Raw genomic sequence first — 20,327 nt, 5'->3', positions numbered from 1 at the left:
TCCTTGAACTTGAACTGGCATCAATACACAGATTCCTGTGATTTGACACAGATTAAACACAAATTCAAATTCTAATATTTATATGTAATTTTATAAAATTTTAATGCAGACAAACAAAAAGACAATCAAACAAACAGTCACAACAATAATAAACCACAGGGGCGTATCCAGTGTATAGCAGGGTGGTACTGGTCCCTGACTGGCCCCTGAAGTGCACTTGTCCAGTCAATACTTCACTTATTGACAATACTAACAAAAATACAATTTGTCAAGAATTTTTATTTTCTAATTTTTGTTTTGTTTTACAGAATGTGCATAAACAAGGATCAAATTTCAAAATATATTTAATGATGTGTGGCTTTGCTCAAAGCTTCAGAGCTAACAGTCAACAAGGATTGATTTCAATGTGCATCTCTCTTAATCAGGAATTGTGCATTGATGTTGAACATATAATTGGCTCCTCTCTGTAAATTGTGGCCCCTGACTGGCCCCTGATTTAGAAATACCCTTACTCTGCCTCTGAATAACCATAAAAAAAGAAGAAACAAACTCCAACAGGGATCATTTTAAAGTCTGGGTCACAAAATCCTTATTGATGAAAAGAAAATTACAAAAAACAGTAACAATATCAACATCACACAAATAGACAAAGAGAAAGAGCCATAAAAACACAAGGACACTTTAAAAACAGTGAGAGCAACAAATACATAGCTTGTAATTTCAAAATTGGGATTTATGCAGGTGCTAAGAATTGAGTACAGAAATGTAAGTGAATCACCACAAACAACACTCAACAACAAATTTATCAAACAAATAAACACGTTAAAATTAAATTATAATTTTTTTCCCCAAAATCTGTCTTTATCCAGTCAACGGGAGGCTACAATCATTGAAAGAACCTAATGAAGATTTTTTGTTTTGTTTTTGTGGAAGCAGTAATAACTTAAGAGTCGTGTAAATGACACAAATTAAGTCAGGATTATTTACTCAGAATCTCCACAACCGACTTATTTCATAAGATGGTGGAAGAAAATTACAGTGACGATCAGGAAGCCCAGAACAAACCAATAGGAATCTGTGGAGAAAAAGAAAATAAGTGTTGAAGTTAAGAAATTAAAGTAAACAGTATGTAACAGATCAGTGACAGATCACTGCTTTAGGTGTAAAAATAACCAGGATCTTTATTATTTCCATACTTTTATTCCTTATACATTAATTATTGATCTTTAGATTTCGTTCATTTAAGATTGAGGCCAGCTGACAGTTATTCCTCCATGCTGGTGACAGGCAGTGGAGGCAGACATCATGTTTGTCTTGTCGTCTGTTCCACTCTTCTCTATCTGAAGAACGCCTTTAGGGGATTTCTTCAGATTTGGTTAAAAAAAAGTTCAGTTGGACTCAAGGTGAACTAATTTGATTTTGGTAGGCAAAGGTCAACCGCGCTCTGACCTTGGTACAAACGGTCTCACGGATGAAGTGGTTAGAATTTGGAGGTCAGAGGTCAAGGTCACAGTGATCATACAAACACCTTTTTTTGTATTGTCAAGACAACATCTCCAGAATGTCTTGAGGGAATTTCTTCAGATTATGTACAAACGTTCACTTGGACTGAAAGATGTACTGATTGGATTTTGGCGGGTGAAGGCAAAAGGTCAAGGTCACTGTGACCTCACAAAATACAATTTAGCCAAAACATGTTTTGTGAGGCCACAAAACATGTTTTGGTTTCTTAAACATAATATCTTAAGTCTACCTTTAGGGTATTTCTTCAAATTTTGACCAGTTGTCACTTCAACTCAAAGTTGAACTGATTATATTTCGACTTGTAGTTGTAGCCTTATATTTGCCAAACAGTAGTGAATGTGATATCAATCTTCTCATATGCTTCTCAGCAAGAAAGTAAATATTTCCCATTAAAGCCTAACTTATTACCTTGCTCTGGACTTTCTACCTCCACACTCAGAGAGAGAGGAGCGTCCAGGGCTGGGTGAGACACCCTGCAGATGATTTTGGTGCCCAGGGGGACAGTGGGGGGCACAGCCAGGTGAGATGACAGGGAGTACGTCCTGTCGCTATGCTGCCGATGGCTGGACAGTGAACCCTGATCTGGAAAGACTGCAGGCTCTGTATCTGTAGGCGACATGGATAACCACTCCATCTGAGAGGCAGAGGAAAGAAGACAGTTATGATCTGTCAAAAACAAATTCACCAAATACCCATCAGATCAAAACGCTTAATGCCTCAGGCTCATCATCAGGTTTATGTAGGTTTATGTGTTTGCTGTCTCTATACCTTTACGATCCAGTATGGCTTTGCAATACTATCAGAAAATTAATAACAGAAGTTCTTTCCTAGAAATTCAGTGGTAGAAAAAGGATAATATCCAGAATAAGGCTCCATTTACAACAGAGTTTACAGACCTGAGCATCCAGTGGGTAGTATTTACTGCAGTGACAGCTCAGTGTCTGAGGAGACTCTGTCTTCAAAACCAACTTCTCCTCTGATAGTGAAACGTGGGGCGGCTCTGAACACAAAGAATCAGGGGAGGAATGTAAAGCGGGCTGGGGATGCTCTTGATTTGAGAGATCTGATTAGAGTGACACTCACGAACAACATTGAGTTGAATGACTTGCTGCGCGTGGAAAAGGCCTGAATTAACGGTACAGATGTAGGCCCCCTCGTCCGAAACCTGCAGCTTGTTCAGGGTCAAAGAGACATTACCCTCACCGGCAACCCCGGAGGCATCCATGCTGGAGCCTTTCCTTTCTGCATGCACTGAAAACATACAATGAGACGTGATGATGGACAAGACATCCTCAAAAAACAATCAGAGATTCAAAAATAGATGAGTGACAGACATTGATGTGATAGGAATTACAGTTATGAAGGTAATAAAAGCCCATTATCAGTGTAACATGTCTATTGTTCTATTAGTCTCAGTTAACTCTTCATACATGTAGATCTTGGGGATTAACATCTTGTTTCATAGTAAAATATTCACATCTGGCATTACAATGCGCCCTGAATGTGTCGCATGTGACCACTCGTGATTAGATCTCACCTCCCTGCTCTATATACAAATAAACACATTTGTTTACAGATGTGCGTTTGTGTAAGTGTCAGTGTGTGTGTGTTTGTGTGTGTGTGTGCAAGTTAGTGGAGACTGGAGGGGCTGAATGAATAAATGTGCAGGACGGATGTTAATGGTTAGGCCTGAACGGGGTCTTAGAGTTTAGGTAATTTTTGTTTAAAGTCAAGGAAATTTATATATTAAACAATAACCTGATGAGGCTTTTGTATTTGTAAAATTTGCCAAAAGATTTCCTCACTATTGTACCATCCTCATCTGTGTTGTCACCTTCAGAGATAAAGAAAGCCATTCCCAGCACTTAGGACCCTGGATAAAACATTGGGGTTCATGCAGACCTGTTCACAGCACTCACCCACTGTGTTTCCTTCTGCGTCATCCAGCCTCGTCTTCATATCAAACACTTTGTGCCCCTTCCCTCTGTGCTGCATCCGCCATACAATGTCCACTTCCAGGGATGAGTGTTTCTCATGCTGCTTGAAGCCACAGTTGAGGAGGACATCGCCATTCAGAGGGGCATCTACAGACTTAACATGGGAAAACACCAGGAATATCACTGGGGGACAGAAAGCAAAGACAACAGCAGAGACAAAGTAATGAGAGGAATGTTATTGACCATGTAACAAAACAAGGCATGGAAAAGGTCCAATGATTAAATGAGAAATCTCCAAACAATGCATCTCACCCTCAGTCGGCAGACAACCCGACTGGCTGAGAGGCAGGCCCAGTTTGCTTTGCATCAGTGTTGTGTGATCCTTCTCCACCACAGTGGTCTGCAGGATCAACGCAGTGCTGAACTCGACTCCCTCAACATTAATGGACACCATGAAATAGGCTGGTTCTGAGCCTTCCTGGGATCCTCGAAGAGCGTAGCGGCTTATTTCACACATCACCTCCTGCTCGTTGCAGTCCGCATGGAGCAGCACATCTGCACCGGGGATCTCGACCGATGACACTGCCACAGAGGGATGAGACGAGACGTTCAGCACATGGTTCTGCTTATATTGCACCAAACTTTACACGTAGAGAAAAATAAAACCTTGGGCCTCAAACACAAGGAGGTCTGGGTCAGGGACTGAGGGTGGGACAAACTGAGTAAGAGTTTCCAGTGATTCGTCAGGAGCCACTGCAACATCTCTAAAGACGAGAGTAGCTGGAGTCCGCATGAAGGCGGCGCCCATTCCATGATGGCCGACTCCGTCTTCCACCAGGGTGCAGGACAGCACCACATCTGCAACTCCATCCGCTGAGGCACAAGGGGCAGACACGAAAAACACCAAAAAGTTTATTATCTTCATGAATTAAAACGTAATGGATAAATGTCAACTTTTACAGTAATACAGTTCAGAACAATCATATTAATTTAACTGTAACGAATTAATAAATAAACTGTGAATAAAGTTAGAGTCGAGGTAATGATGTCTGATCTACTGAGCCGGCCACATGGCTTTCATAGTTCTGCCATACAAGCCAGTAGCCAGTCAGATTTACCTTTAGCCTCAGCGTACCCTCAAGTTCGGCCTGTATCATTGATTACAAGCCCAAAACACTTGATGACGCTAAGGTGCTAAGGGAAGATATGTCCCTAACATCAGTTGGCGGCCACTAACACCGGCTAACATCTACTGGTAGTTGGTAACCTAAATTGTGCAGAACACCTAAAATTGTGCAGCAGACCTAAATATACAAGGGATATTCAACATCTTGTCCTATATTCTAAACAAATCAATTTACATATCCACTGTTTCATAATTTCTTGAGTGCTTTGTGGAAAACACTGTGTCCTTTCGTATTGATGAAAAGGAAACCAGGAAGTAAGCTCTGATGTTTTAGCTTCTATATTCACTTGTATTGTTCCAGGAGAATTTTACAAAAAATAACTACTCAATCTAATCCATTTATCAAAAAATGATTATCAGAAAAATATGTTTAATTCAATATTTGTCATAAGATTTCTTTGTATATTCAGTTTACCTACTGTTCACTGACTGGAAGACTCTATGTTAGACTGAATAACCAGTCGATTTCAATAAATGAACTGGGAGTGTATGCTATTAAATGCACAGTTTCTATTTGATTCAAAATGTGTGCCAATTACATGGTTATTTCCAGTAAACCTCGAAAACATTATCAAAATAAGCTCCACCAGTCAAATACTGGTTAATATATTGGCACTACTATGTCCAGAATTAATATGCCCGGATAAATAATCTTACCACAAACGCACGTCATGAAGTATCCAAACAAAATGACTTCAGTTATCATCGTGGAGTCTGACTTGCTGTTCTTAAAAGTTTAAGGTGAGTAAGTACGAGATGAAGTGACACAAGTGAAAGAAAACAAAATGAACAAAATCGCTTTCGCTTTTGATTTCAACGTCCAGTAGCAGCAGCAGCTCACTGCGTCTCTGCAGTCTGAGGGTTTTACTTTTTTACTTTTACCCCATTGATACACGTGCAGCAGCTCTACATCCGTATATGATCCAGTCTGATGGGAAAGTCCAGATGATGTACAGCAGCCGTATATCTGCAGAACACGCTGCAGTGGAGGAGGAGAAGAGACAGTGAGCAGCGGGATTGACCAATCACAGAGCAGCGTGGAGCGGGTCATTAGTTTCTATGGAGACACGGAAATGACGGTGGCCCTGAGAGATCAACACCTATCATTTAGTCTATATATTATCGATTTTACCGAGTCAGCGTTTCCCGAGCTAACAATTGTTTTCGGAGAGGGTGAGACATTAGCTCAATCTTTCCTGTCTCAGTACAAATATAAACAATAAAAACATATGTTTATCTTTAAATCCATTTTACAACCTCCTAATGCTTATATTCTAATCAAATGTGAACGGATAGACATAGTTACTGATTTTGATCATATTTGTGTAATACTGGATCCAAGTTTAAAAATAACTGTTTTAAAAATGGTTAAAAGCATTTTGTAAGCGTATTTGGACTTAGCCAAGATATTTATGTACGCTACAGTCGGACACTCCATCAAGATGCAATGTTTTTGGCCTTTAGTCATTTCTGAATATTCAACTAGACCAGAGATAATATAATAATCAGAAAGGACATCGATCAGGCGCTCAACTCACCTGTGCATGACAGCTACCTGAACTGCTGAGGCTCACCTTATACAATGGCCTTCCCGAAAATAATCATCCATCGTTGATGAGCAGTGGGAAAATTAAAGGGTTGTAACCAGAAAGTACACAGGTGTTTTGTTCATTATTTTTTTAATTAGAACAACATTTGTTTCATTTTAGATGTTGTGGTTTTCTCATCATGAATTACTTGAAAATCTCAGTTCTCCTGCATGGTCTTCATGATCCAGTCCAGGTAGTTAGCGACTCTGGTGTAGACTCCATATGATCCCTGCTTTCCACAGCCAGTCCCCCAGCTGACAATCCCTGCAGCCCAAAACCGTCCATTGTCCTTCAGGGCATAGGCGCTTCCACCATCCCCACCACAGGAGTCCTTCCCTCCTTCAGGAAGTCCAGCACAAATCATGTTGTCTGTAAGGGTTTGTCCTCCGCCCCGTTTCTGCTGAGACGTAGTAAATGAATCACTGCATGTCTCCTGGTCCACCACAGGGAGGTGAACATACTTCAACTGTTTTGGTGAACGGCCCTTCTCTTGTGTAACGCCAAAGCCTGACACCAGTCTGAAAAAGACAGAGAAGACAAAGTGATGGTGAACGCAGAAGTAAAAAGAAAATCAGTCTTCTGTCTCGAAGCTGGACAATATTCACATGTTGACTCAACAAGGGGAAAAAAAGCAAATTGAGGAGCAGAAAAATTATGAATTACAAAAGAAGAAATTGTGAAATTTAACATGACAGTTGTTTCCTTACCCCATCGTTCCAGTGACATATGTGGCATTCTGCGCTGGTAAACATATGGGCATTACTGATGAGTTGAATGTGATCGGGTCTTGCAGTTTGATTAAGGCAATGTCGTTGTTGAAGGTTACGGGGTTGTTGTAATCAGGGTGAATGTGGACTGAGGCAGCATAAACAGGAGAAACCATCAAGCTCTGAACATCGGTTTGTCCCATATAAATCTGCAAATCAACAAGATATGTAGGAATTAGAATGTCTCTGTCCGTGTAAAAAATATGTTGAGTATGGACATGCAGGTAACACCTATGGTGGCCCACTTACTATAGTGTTGTTTGATACTGGGTTTGTAGCTTGTGAATGATACATATGAGCTGCGGTCATAATCCAGCGGTCTGCGATCACCATGCCTCCTCCACTTGCGTAACTTTCTTTCAGTAGCACTTGCCAGGGAAGGGTATCGTCTGGAGCATCGTTGCCTCCAATGATCCTCTGATACACAGAGAGGTGTTGTGTTGGCTGGCCACAAACTGGATGTGATGCAGATGTACACAAACACAATGAAGTTTCACACAAATACAGACTTTATGTTCCAATTGCATCACAGGATTTTATTTTGGCAACAGGTACCTGGTATGCATGTAGGAGTGACAACACTGTCGTGGCTGGATTTCCATTTTCCATCTGCTCCGCAGGTGAATTCAGCTGTAGAGCCCAGAACAAGATTTATTTCAAAACCAAGCCATTTCAAAAATGTAAAGATTCATGTGCTCACATGTGCATTAGTAGTGATACTTTTCTGGCATGATGTATGTGAAAATCTCACCGTTTGCATCCTCAGGGAGGGAATAATACGGTTCATTACAGCGGTACTGAACAACAGAGCGGTACTGGTTCTGAAATTCAGACAGGTAGGTCATCCCTCCATTCAGCAGAGGTTCAGGTTCTCCACACTCAATCACTGCAGAACAACATAACAGGGACATTTTTATATTTTTCAAATGAGACGGTTTTGAATTGCTGTAATTGTTTTGTTTGTCACAAAATAATTTCCACCATTCTCTCCCTTTGGGCATTTGACCTGTGGGACGCTAATTACAACCAAATGATAATCACAATTTTTACATTTCTGTTGTAAAACTGTTACAGTTAACCAACAGAAGAGTTAGCAAACAAATATTCCACAAAGAGACAGAATCTGTCTTTCCATCTCTCACTGTGTGTTCTCTATACACTCTGATACAGAGGAGGGAGGTGACCATAAAAGCTTTACCTGTTGACTTATAGGTGGCAGTGAAGCCGATATGCTGTTGGACTTCTGAGGTGGAGTTACTTGTCTGGAATATGAGAGTCAGTTTGTTGCCAGGAGAACGGATCGGCTCTTTGCCTGGGTGATCAGTGGAATTTTCCTGGCCGCAAAACGTCCACAGGATCTTTTGATCATAGACGACCTGAAAAATATAAAACTAAATAAAAACACATGATGAGGCACTCCCTGACTAGTTCTGTTTCATGTGAGTTCAAGCAAGACTTTGTAACTTCTATCCACTAACTACAACAGACATTAATGTTGCTAATGGAACATTGACAAAGAAGGAGAAGAGTTTTAAAGTCAACAACATGACTCAGTAACAGCGACGTTGGCGTTGGTCAAGTCGGAAATTGTCTGGTGTTAAGACCATAATGTCTAAATATATGTGTGTGATGTGCCTGGGATGGTGGTGGGGGTTTGCACTTAAACATTAAATATGTAACTTCGGCTACCAGGGGTCTCTCAATCAAAACAATAACAAAAGACCTATAATTTGATGACACCATGAAACAGCGTAGGCTCATGGGAGTTGTTGTCTTCGCTACCATTGCCGATGAAAATCAACCTGACGTGACTCAAATCATGTTCCCAGATTAGGTAATGTGTTAAAGCAGAGGTCTTCAACAGAGGGTCCGCGACCCCTAGGGGGTCCGCGGAGGTACTGCAGGGGGGGTCGCGAAATTTTTGGTTGATTAGACCAATTTTATTTTATTTTATTTTATTTTTTCACAAATTTAAATGTCCTTAAATACACATTAACATGAATCCAACATATTGTAGCAAACGGATAAATGGAGGCAGAAGTCGTTATCTTTCAGTCAGCAATGCACACATATATATATAGGAGGGGGTCCCTGCTCCATCTCTCCATCAGTTTGGGGGTCCTTGGCCTGAAAAACGTTGAAGACCCCTGTGTTAAAGTCTTATTCACGTTACACAGTAAACGGTCAAATAAAACCATGATTTGTTACAAGAGACCAATACACATAGTGGATGGAAAAAACTGATGACTGGCTAACTGGCTAACTGTGTGTTTTTCGTTCTGCATACATCATTTGCCACCGGAAGCAGAGACGAGCAAAGCCACGGGTCAAGTTGGTATGACGCAATTAAAAGGCGATCAAAATAAAATGTCCTGTTACCTTGAATAAAATTTGTGATGTCTCTGGGTTTGAATGTTGTTGAAAACATTTTGGATAATGTGAGCACATAAGTCAACAAAATAGAAAACATACGTCTAGTTGTTTTTAGACATTTTAATGAGGAGTATTAAAAGAATAATAGTAGAATTGTGTTTTGTTTCTAATATTGTCGAGTTTTTAAAACATAAAATGAGAGAAAAAGAGCATTTGTGGATCAGGAGCAGGATGTAATGGTCAAGTCATGAGTCCGAGTCCAAACCTTAATGGCTAAATAGAGTCAAAGTCCAACCCGAGTCCTGAACACACAGGTCTAAATAGGCTGTTTGAGTTCAAATAAACTTGCATCTCTACCGTCTGTTATGCTAAATTAAACTAAAAATCACAAACAAATTCAAACACAAATCTGTTACATTGGAACGCTCATCTGTTATCGGTGTCAGCTACTACGTCAGCCTCAGCTTTGAGAGCAAAGCAATACTTTTAATATTGAAGTTCAAGATCAATGTTTTTTTATATTACCGAGTCAAATGACCTTTTCTATTGCTATTTGTATTACATGTGGCCGTTCACATGTAGGATTTAATTTTGTCTTATTCTTCAGTCCAATTCAATCCCTCCATTTGTGCCAATCATCAATTCTCTATTCATATTGAAGTAATGAATATTAGACTAAGTTCTGGGTTTAGCACATCAAGATGAAAACACGGATATTGTTCAAAATACACAGTAATTATATGTTAAAATATGGTTCTGACTGTAAGAGAGTCCTGAGAGCAGCCAGCGGAAGGTTTGATGTCCAGGTGTGCTATGGACAGCTGGATCTGGGAGCCTTCAGGTCCAAACAGGATCCACTCACTCTTCAGACCGGTTGGGTAGGGCTGGGGATACAGGGGGGACTGGATCTCTCCATACATTATAGAATCAGTGTAGGGCAGCGACCAGCACTCACACACAGACACAGACACAAACACAAACCTGCAGAGATTCGTGAACAGAGAAAGTTGGAACTAAGGTGTGAGCCCAAAGTTGATGTAAACAGGAAAAGAACAATCAGAGACACAATCATTTGTTAACGTTTGGAAGATTTAGTTTTGACTTGACTGTACGGGGCTCGAGATAATTCAGTCGACTTTAAAAACAATTTGTATGGAAGACAATGTATATTAAACTGCATATAATATAAAGCTCCATTCTTAGCAGGGTCATAGCATTTTATAATTCAATTCAAACTTACCAAATGACAGAGTATGTCCAACCCATTTCTGGAGGAAGTAGATACAGTTTGCGTGTGTTTTACTGTTCTGAGAGGATTGAGTCAAGTTCCAATGGATCCGGTCGTTTTGTACTGAACATTGAACTCCCAGTAGGTGTTTTTGTTTATCTTGGCAAATGTGACTTGTAGGAGGAAAGTGTGGGCGCCATCAGTGACTCAGAATTACCTTGGATGTACACGTATGAAGCCAGACTCATTCACACACTACACTTAAAACCTCAGCTTTTCACGTAGAAAATCTTTTACCAGCACACCCACACAATTAAACAAAATGCTCATATACACAACTAAAAATGTCAAAACTAGGGAAAACTTTGGTAGACACACACTGATGAAATATATTTCATTGAAAAAGCTTCATGAAATTTCTTCAATCAATTTAGGAAGTTTTACCTTGTTACCTCTACTACCTTGCATTTAGTGGACCAACTTAAACGAAGGATTGTTAGAAGAATAGTAGTTGGTGCTGTATTTTTAGATATGTGTAAAGCAGCCAATACAGTCAGTCATAATGTTTTAATGGAAAAATCTCTAAATATAATTTCTCATCTAGGAAACGGGACTTATTTATCTAATAGGATGCAATGTGTTATCTGTATGATGCATTTTCAGTACAATGAAGTACAAAATTGGTGTTCCACAGGGACCAATGTTGGGTTGCCTATCATTTAGTCTATATCAGGGGTCGGCAACCTAAGGCAATGATGGCACGCGGCGCCATAATCATTGGCACACTTGTTAAAGAAATGTTCAGAGGTTTTGCCGTCACGCAGCCTGTATTATTTAGCTTGATTGATGTTAACACCTCCCAGCCACTAGGTGCCAGTAATGCGCCATAGGCTCGATGCCAATCGCCATTAAAGAAGAAGAAGAAGAAGCAGCCTCCCATCCGGCGCTGCTCGCCTTCTCCCACATGAATCTCCGTGCAGCCGTTCAGGTGTATTGGTGATGTCATGCCCACTAGCTAAAAAAACGAAGACACGGGCATTTCAGCTGTCATGGGCAGAAGACTATGGCATTGTTTTTCATAAGGAGCGTGCTGTGTGCACGTTATGTTTTGAAAATGTTGTGTGCCGAACGTCCAGTGTGAAGCGCCACTTTGAAACATGGCACGAAAGAAGTTTCAAAGATCAGGCAGACAAGGGAGAATCAGTGTCCATGCAGTGTCCAGGTATGAGAAGCCAACTCTCTCAAAGTCTTTGAATCAAGCTTTTGCAATTCTGAATATGAGTGTGGTTGGTGGGGTTAATGACAAACTTATTATTGCAATCATAATGAGATAAACATGTTTCTTTAAAGTGTTGTTCTATATATAGCCAATATGGATGGAATAAAATGACATGTCTGTTGGAAATATTAATGTGGTTCAATAATAAGACTTAAAGGGGACATAGCATGCAAATTCCACTTTGTTAGTGCTTCTACAGGTTAATGTGGGTATCTGGCATGTCTACCAACCCAAAAACTCTGGAAAAAAACACTTGCGCGTTTTGTTATGGTTCCTCTCAGTCAGAAACATCATGCTTGAGTGACTCGAATGAGCTTCCTGTGTATTGTGTCATAACAATACACTGGAAGTCTCCCTACATGGCCTTGGCCCAACCCCACCTCATCCCCCCCGCCCCCCCACACTCGTTACGCCGGGTTTACACCGGACGCAGCGAGGCTGCGAGGCAGCGCAGCGCCGTTCCCAAGCACGCAGCCGCCTGGCTGTTCACACGCAATTCTCCGCGCTGGTCAGCCCGCGATTCACTCACATGTGGCATTTGTCTGGATCGTTGGGACTGGGAGGCTGCAGCAGTTGCTCGGGAGCGACCGCTCGCTCTCCCGTGCGTGAGCTGGAATTTGTGTCAACGCCACACAGCAGCAGTGTGGAAGACTTCCGCAGTGTTCAGCACTACTGTAACACTGGCACAAACACACAGAGCCCCCACACTCGTTACGCCGGGTTTACACCGGACGCAGCGAGGCTGCGAGGCAGCGCAGCGCCGTTCTCAAGCGCGCAGCCGCCTGGCTGTTCACATGGGACGTGCATTTCTCCACGCTGGTCAGCCCCATAGACTGTATATATAAGGTCAGCCCGCGATTCTGCTTTCTCCGCTTGTTGTTATACCCGTTGAATGTCGGGGTTCGGGGGTAAATGATGGTCTTCATAGCCAATTTTACAACCTCCTAATCCTTATATTCTAATCAAATGTGAAAGGATAGACATAGTTACTGATTTGGATCATATGTGTGTAATACTGGATCCAAGTTTAAAAATAACTGTTTTAAAAATGGTTAAAAGCATTTTGTAAGCGCATTTGGACTTAGCCAAGATATTTACGTACGCTACAGTCGGACACTCCATCAAGATGCAATGTTTTTGGCCTTTAGTCATTTCTGAATATTCAACTAGACCAGAGATAATATAATAATCAGAAAGGACATCGATCAGGTGCTCAACTCACCTGTGCATGACTGCTGAGGCTCACCTTGTACAATGGCCTTCCCGAAAATAATCATCCATCGTTGATGAGCAGTGGGAAAATTAAAGGGTTGTAACCAGAAAGTACACAGGTGTTTTGTTCATTATTTTTTTATTTAGAACAACATTTGTTTCATTTTAGATGTTGTGGTTTTCTCATCATGAATTACTTGAAAATCTCAGTTCTCCTGCATGGTCTTCGTGATCCAGTCCAGGTAGTTAGCGACTCTGGTGTAGACTCCATATGTTCCCTGCTTTCCACAGCCAGTCCCCCAGCTGACAATCCCTGCAGCCCAAAACCGTCCATGGTCAGTCAGGGCATAGGGGCTTCCACTGTCACCTTGGCAGGAGTCCTTCCCTCCTTCAGGCACTCCAGCACAAAACATGTTGTTTGTCAGGCTTGGTACGTTGTTCTTTCCCCGCTTAAACAACGTAATTGATTGAGTGCATGTCACCTGGTCCACCACAGGGAGGCGCACGTACTTCAGCTTATTTGTTAAAATCCGCCTGCCGTCGGTTTCTGTAACGCCAAAACCTGACACCAGTCTGAAAAAGGGATTGACACGGTTATGGTGAACTCTGAAGAAGAAAGCAAATCACAGTCTCTTGTTGAAAAGCTTGCCAGATTTCACGAAACTAAAACAGATGAAAATAATTTATGATTTATGCAGCATCCTAAAATGTAAACATGACAGTTGTTTCCTTACCCCATCGTGCCAGTGACATATGTGGCATCCTGCGCTGGTAAACATATGGGCATTACTGATGAGTCGAATGTGATCGGGTCTTGCAGTTTGATTAAGGCAATGTCATTGTTGTAGTCTACGTGGTTGGGGTTGTTGTAATCTGGGTGAATGTGGACTGAGGCAGCATAAACAGGAGAAACCATCAACGTCCCAACATCAGTAAGTCCCATATAAACCTGAAAATCAACAAGATATGTAAAAATATGTTGACTATGGGCATGCAGTTAACAACTATGGTGGCCCACTTACCCGTACAGTGTCGTTTAATGCAGGGTTCCCATCTTTTCCTACGACATGAGCTGCGGTCATAATCCAGCGGTCTGCGATCACCATGCCTCCTCCTCTTCCTCCATCTATACTCAGTAGCACTTGCCAGGGGAGGGTATCGTCTGGAGCATCGTTGCCTCCAATGATCCTCTGATACACAGAGAGGTGTTGTGTTGGCTGGCCACAAACTGGATGTGATGCAGATGTACACAAACACAATTAAGTTTCACTCAAGAACAGACTTGAAGTTCCAATCGCAGAAAAACTTCTACACTTAGAACCAATACCTGGTATGCATGTTGGTCTGACAACAACATCATGGTTGGATCTCCACTTTCTGTCTGATTCACAGGTGAAGCTAACTGAGGAGTAGACGGAACAAAAGAAAAACATGGTTTGGTGTTAATCTTTGGTTTTAGCGAACAAGCTTAGGTTATCAGGTTTCAACTCAATCGAACAGCTAATGTATACATGTTATAAAACCAAGGGATATTAAAACTTTCTTCTTCTAGACGACAGCAGTAATGGTGGTACAAGCTAATGATGCAAATCACAGAAATCCTCCGTAGACCCGTCTCATTTCAGTTTGGCCTTAGAGGATTACGAGGCCCACAAAGGAGGCGGTCCCTGAGTTGGGACAGCCAGTATGTAAATATCTCACCATTCACGGCCCCAAGGAACGAGTAAAACGGTTCATTACAGTGGTACTGAACAACAGAACGGTACTGGTTCTGGAAGCCAGAGAGGAAGGTCACTCCGCCATTCAGCAGAGGTTCAGGTTCTCCACAATCAAATACTGCAAAGAAACAAAACAAGGACATGTGTAGGTTTTTCCTGTTAAGACTTGTCCCAAGTCAACAGGAGAACTTTGATTGTGTTTCCATTACATTTTTACATATATTTGTTTGAGCTTAAAGGTGACGTACTGTGGCATTCTGGCAGAGGAAGGTGCCACTGTCCATTGTTTTGGCACATGGTAGAGAAGCTCTCAATCTCCTGACCCTCCTGAAACAGAGAAAAGAGGGAAACGACTAAATGTCAGCCTGATATATTTTTTTAATCGCACGATGACAACACTTTTTCTTGATGCGAAGTACTGCTCGTTGTAATAAAGTTTCATCTAACCATCATCAGTTTGTATCCTTGGTCACAGCGCACAAAGATGTAGTCTCTGTAGAAATATTCGGTCAAGATTGGCGTGACTCTGCCTTCGGCCACGTTACCAGGAACTGGACACTGCACCCCTGGAAACGCCATGGAAACGCATACATGAAACATCAATTGCATACCTGAAGGGACCAAATATGGTGCACAGTGCCAAAATGCTTTGACAGCGGCACTCAACAGTTTAAGTGCTCATTGGCTTATTTCTACTGTCATTGCTCTCCCTCTCACTGTGTGTGCTGTAGTCCAGGCTCCAGCCGTTGCTCAGGCCTTCGTCGTCAGTGTGGTAGTCCAGCTGGACAGTGTTGGAGTTTGTGACCATCAGACCTGGACTCTTTGCACCACACAGCTTTATGTGATCTCTGTTTGGAACGGTCACCTTCAGAGAGAGAGGAGCAGTAACCTACACTGTTCATTTATCGTATCACCAATCCATTTATAGATAGTGCATGGAATCTGCTAGTTGTTACCTGCAACCAGTGATGGAGACAGCTCAGGCCTTGCTGCGTGTCAACACTCTCGATGTGGAAGTTGTCAGAGAAGTTGAGCGACACAGTGAAGCCAAGTTCTACAGAAATGATGTACTGACAGGACACGGCGTGAGGTGGGGAGTTAGGATATCCTGGACTGTAAAGAAATCCCTCTGGCTCATCAAAAATACCACCAGCACAGGACACTGGGCAACAAGAAACGGGAGAAACTAGAAACTGGCACTTAAAAGAGCACATACCTCCACCAAGGCCTAACAGTCCCCTTATGAAACCACTTTTTAACTCACTAGATCCAGATTATATCAAGATCCATGAATTATTCTCTGAGACATCAATGAAAATGTTGAAAATGAAATCATTTTTATGGGTTGTTTCAGGACATTTTCTTCTAAATGTAGCTGTATATCATTTGTGAAACTCGACAACACTGAAGTCACAACCGTTTGACCTACATACAGGGGAGGAGTGTATCTGCGCAACACTCACACATGCAGCTGCGCTGGTCTGAGCGAAGTTCGTAGCCATGGTGACAGGAGCAGATGTAAGACCCGAGTGTGTTTAGGCAGATCTGAGTGCAGAGTGGACCTGAGGCATCTCCAGGGGCAGAACACTCATCTATGTCTGGTGATGACAAAGTGATTGATTATAATGGGGGACGGTTCTGCTGTGAGAAGAGGGAAGCGATGGGAGGGTGAACAGAGAAGAAGTGTTACCTAACGCCTGGTAATGAGCAGAGAAGCCCAAGTTCTGGTGGCGCTCTGGGTTGTTGTTATCTGTCTGGAAGATAAGGGTGAGTCTGTTGCCTGGAGACAAGATGGGCTGGTTGCCGGGATGGTGCCCATCAGCTGAGTTCTCAGAGCCACAAAACTTTCCCAGCACCTTTCCATCATAGAGAACCTGAAGGAACGTATCAAGAACAAAAAATGATTCATGGTGTGGGATCTTTGCTGTGAAAACACCAAGTTGTACTTTGCTGTTGGTCCTTTGTCCCATGCATGAATTGTCCTAAATGGATACTGTGTCTGTGGCAGCTCATAACACCACGAGGAGAAGATTAAAGCAACCCCACGAAGCTATTTTACCTTAAAATAACAGCTTCAAAATTAGTTTGATGGTGAATGGTGCCATCTTCATTATCAACGCCTGTTCTTGCTCTACACTATAGAACCTAACTTTGTTGCTGATATAAAAAAATTACCTCAATTGGTAATACTGAAATAATTTTTTTGTTCTAATTAAAGTTAGCAATTGCGTTAATATATATATATTGTTAACGTTAAGTTGAACAAGCTTAAATTCCTGTTTGTGTTTTGAGTTGGTCCAACAATTTTCTTTTTCTCAGTGTATGTAACTTTGGTGAGTGGGTACGATCTCCTGTGAGAAGTGTGCAACGGACTAACTGTCTCAGCCTAAATTTCCAGAATAAGACTTACAAAACATTAAACACCAGCATTTACCTCCAATATATATAATAATAATTTAAGAATTAATAATATCCACCGTTCAGTTGTGTTTCAGTTCAGTGAATTTGACAACGCAGTCAGAGCTCCACCCAACACATTGATAGGTTCTGTTCTTTCTCATGAAAACCCCTAAATCACTCGGACACGGAGCCCAGAAGAATTCCCCACGTGTGTCTGCAGGGGGTGCTGTTCCTCAGTAAAAATGACATGGTGTTGCTTTAACTCTCATCACATCTCTAACCACATGTTTAAAAAGAAAATGATGTGTACATAGAATAGGTTTAGTGTCAACTTAAAATTTTAACCAACGAGAAGATGTCAGCTTGTCACACTTTATGTTTCAAATTTAAGCCCAGCAGCATTATTGTTTATTGAAATACTGTATATGTGTTGAAATATGGCTCTGACTGTGAGGGAGTCGTAGTAGCAGCCTGCAGAAGCTTCAATGTCCATGTGTGTGAAGGTAATTCGGATCCGGTAGCCTTCGGGCACACTGAGGTCCCACTGCTTCTGCAGGTTGGGAGGGTAGGGCTGCGGATACTGGGGAGACTGGACCTCACCATGCATCAGGGGCTCAGGGTCGGGCAGCGGCCAGCAACCACACGCCAACACAAACAGAAACCTGGAAAGGTGCATTAGCGGAGACAGCACATATTTGTTTATGCGTGGTCGTCTGAGCTGCTGGTCCAAAGTTGAACCAAACAGAAAAGAACAAACATGGTGAGATAGTCAACACAACTTCATGATATCACTGAGGATTTATACGTGTCATTCTGAGACATGGATCAATCGATCAACCTGTGAAACAGTAATAATAAAAGTAATTGTGCAGAAGTGAATACACAATGATTTAAGAAGCAGTTCGACGGCAGATATCTGCTGTGAATTCTGGAATCAAGGAATAAATTGAAAACAAAAACCGCTTTAGTACAAAATAGGTTTAAAATGTTGTATTTAACTTACAAGACGATACAGAAGGTCCACCCCATCTCTGGAATTTAATATCTGTGAGTGAACTGATCCGCTGTTGTTGGAGCAAATGCTTCACATTCAGGTAAAACATTCATCTAAAAAAAAAAAAGTGTTGTTTCCTGTATTTAGCAACTCACTACATTAACCCTTTGATACACAAGCTATGCAAACACCTTCTAATGCCCAACATGGGTAAAAAATGACCCGTATTCATGCATGGCTGGGTGTTTCTTTGCTATATTCATTTATAGCTTATTCTTCCTTCTTCATCACAGATAAGTCTCCTATAACATCAAAGGAACCTTCTTCATTAAGAAGAGCTGGATTCCAAGACACACCCACAACTCCAGCTTGATCCTGTTGAACAAAGTCCAGGTCCTCAGCATCAGAGATTTCAGAATCAGGAACAAGAATTGCCTCCTCATTTTCCTCATCCTGTTCTTTATACAGCATCTTTACCAACATGTCACCCGTAAGTCTGAAATGATTGCGACCAGCAATACTAACACTCTGGATAAAGAAAATCAAAAGCATATTTTCAAATGCACATCAATTAGTCTATTAAGTATATACTGTTATATTTCAAGTTTTATTTTGTTGATCAAGCTATGGTTAGCTAGCCAGAAAATAAGCTAGCTAGCTAACAGCTAGTTAGTGTTGTACATATTTCTCTTTCTCAATAGTAATGGAATTGTAAAATAAGACTTACTTGCATCAGATGTGCAAAAGCAGCTTTGTGAAATTAATGGTAGGTGTTCTGTCATTTTTGACCCATGTGTGTAAAAGTGATTTTTACAAAGTAAGAAAGGAAAAAGGAAAATAATAATTTCTGGTAATCACAAACAAGATATATTTATGAATACTTAGAATATTAAATGGTAAAATACATTTATTTAAAAAATATAGCAAAGAAACAGGAAATGAATATGGGTTGTGCATTAGAATGATTCTATTTAAATAAGGATTTGTGATGATCAAAAACAAGTTAATTAGGATAACCTGAAATACTGAAAGATGAAATTCATTCACTGCAAAGATATAGAAAATAGAAACTGAGCCGGGTCACTTTGGACCCATGTTGTGTATCAAAGGGTTAATGCCAGGACTGTGTCTTGTTTGTCTTGGCAAAATCAAATGTATGCTCGCTTTCGATTTCTGGAGAAACGACTTTGCCATTTTTTTTAAGTATTCTATTCTAATGAGAATTACTTGAAACATAAGGAACTATTCTGATTTTTATTTTAAGCAGATCTTATATTTTATAACCCTAATTCAAATTCTTACCACCTCAACCCTCATTCCACCACGAGGGGTAACTGTGTTTTTTTTTTCAGCATTCCTCAAACTTGTTGCTTGCTAATACATTGAAATTCATTTAAACCTATTGTCTTTGTTGCCTTCAAATCTACATCAGTCTGAGAAGACGTCCAACTATCTGCTGTTGATTGGTGTTCAAATCTGACATCGTGGGCTCCCCTCAGAGAAACCTAACCCCAACAACAGCCTTCTAAATTCTTGGATTACATTTCCAGTAGCATGTGTGGGGCTTTGGAACTTGTACAATAGCAGTGTGCACCAATACACCAGTTTGGCTATTCACAGTAACATTTTGCCTTAATTGTCAGTCAAGTTCTGAACCAGTTCTTTTTAAGATTTCTGAGAATTTATTTTTCGATGAACTGCAGGGACTGTATCCACCAGTGTTTTAAAAAATACACATTCTAAAAAATAAAATACTGAAATAAATACATGGGCGGAAGAGAAAGAGTGGAAAATATAAAACTAAAGGTTAAAAAACAGGATGAAAAGAACATGTCATCATTTATACCACTAAGTGGCAGTAGAGGATGAACTGTTGTAACCTCACTTGAGAAAGTAACACTGGAGCCATGTTTTATACAGTATGTTGAAGAGATCAACTCAATAAAGTGGACAATAAAAACTCAAAATATATTTATTTAAAAAATAAGGAATAGGAAAAAAAGATGTGCCTTAAAAAATACACAAACCTGAACAGGAGAGTGAATGTATGCATCTCATTAGCCCCAGTGTGCTGCTCATTGAGTGGCAGTGACTGGAGTGTTGTTTTTCATGAACATGAA

The 20,327-nt window shown here is 41.0% G+C and overlaps 2 protein-coding genes and 1 long non-coding RNA gene across 5 annotated transcripts; 1 reads left to right on the top strand and 2 right to left on the bottom strand.

Moving 5' to 3' along the window:
* The first annotated feature begins 109 nt into the window (after window positions 1–109).
* Window positions 110–797, top strand: LOC117776848. The gene is made up of 2 exons (XR_004616496.1): window positions 110–384; window positions 426–797. It is a non-coding gene; the product is annotated as an uncharacterized LOC117776848 (long non-coding RNA).
* On the bottom strand, window positions 716–5,665 carry tapbpl (TAP binding protein like). Its single transcript, XM_034611126.1, has 8 exons — window positions 5,305–5,665; window positions 4,128–4,334; window positions 3,774–4,043; window positions 3,444–3,644; window positions 2,608–2,775; window positions 2,421–2,524; window positions 1,933–2,158; window positions 716–1,075 (listed from the first exon to the last, which is right to left on the bottom strand). Exons 1-8 carry the CDS (start codon window positions 5,351–5,353, stop codon window positions 1,008–1,010), a joined length of 1,293 nt encoding a protein of 430 aa, XP_034467017.1. The 5' UTR covers window positions 5,354–5,665; the 3' UTR covers window positions 716–1,007.
* Window positions 5,666–6,335: 670 nt separating this feature from the next.
* Window positions 6,336–18,374, bottom strand: c1r (complement component 1, r subcomponent). 3 transcript variants are annotated; one of them, XM_034611046.1, is made up of 14 exons: window positions 18,217–18,374; window positions 17,662–17,875; window positions 16,504–16,687; window positions 16,277–16,411; window positions 15,770–15,975; window positions 15,531–15,678; window positions 15,261–15,379; window positions 15,062–15,140; window positions 14,797–14,931; window positions 14,423–14,497; window positions 14,118–14,323; window positions 14,016–14,044; window positions 6,944–7,123; window positions 6,336–6,754 (listed from the first exon to the last, which is right to left on the bottom strand). In XM_034611046.1, exons 1-14 carry the CDS (start codon window positions 18,240–18,242, stop codon window positions 6,394–6,396), a joined length of 2,097 nt encoding a protein of 698 aa, XP_034466937.1. In that variant the 5' UTR covers window positions 18,243–18,374; the 3' UTR covers window positions 6,336–6,393. The 3 variants fall into 3 exon arrangements, with proteins under 3 accessions (XP_034466937.1, XP_034466936.1, XP_034466935.1); XM_034611045.1 differs by lacking the exon at window positions 6,944–7,123 and having other exon boundaries at window positions 13,830–14,044; XM_034611044.1 differs by lacking the exons at window positions 6,336–6,754; window positions 6,944–7,123 and adding an exon at window positions 13,223–13,668 and having other exon boundaries at window positions 13,830–14,044.
* Between the last annotated feature and the right edge of the window lie 1,953 nt (window positions 18,375–20,327).

Source organism: Hippoglossus hippoglossus, chromosome 16 (genome assembly GCF_009819705.1).
Source record: "Hippoglossus hippoglossus isolate fHipHip1 chromosome 16, fHipHip1.pri, whole genome shotgun sequence".
Classification (NCBI taxonomy): Eukaryota; Metazoa; Chordata; class Actinopteri; order Pleuronectiformes; family Pleuronectidae; genus Hippoglossus; species Hippoglossus hippoglossus.
The sequence above is the reverse complement of the archived record's forward strand: the minus strand, read 5'-3'. Positions and strand labels throughout refer to the sequence as shown.

Bases quoted from the DNA above. Each gene is read 5' to 3' on its own strand.
- c1r (XM_034611044.1), bottom strand. From the start codon at position 18,242: ATGGGGTGGACCTTCTGTATCGTCTT. The intron at 17,876-18,216 runs GTAAGTTAAATA...GCACCTTTCCAG, and splicing joins TGGACCTTCTGTATCGTCTT to GTTTCTGTTTGTGTTGGCGT. The intron at 14,498-14,796 runs GTGAGATATTTA...TCTACTCCTCAG, and splicing joins GTTCCTTGGGGCCGTGAATG to TTAGCTTCACCTGTGAATCA.
- tapbpl (XM_034611126.1), bottom strand. From the start codon at position 5,353: ATGATAACTGAAGTCATTTTGTTTGGATACTTCATGACGTGCGTTTGT. The intron at 2,525-2,607 runs GTGAGTGTCACT...CTTTGTGTTCAG, and splicing joins CATTCAACTCAATGTTGTTC to AGCCGCCCCACGTTTCACTA. The intron at 2,159-2,420 runs GTCTGTAAACTC...TCTGCCTCTCAG, and splicing joins ACTACCCACTGGATGCTCAG to ATGGAGTGGTTATCCATGTC.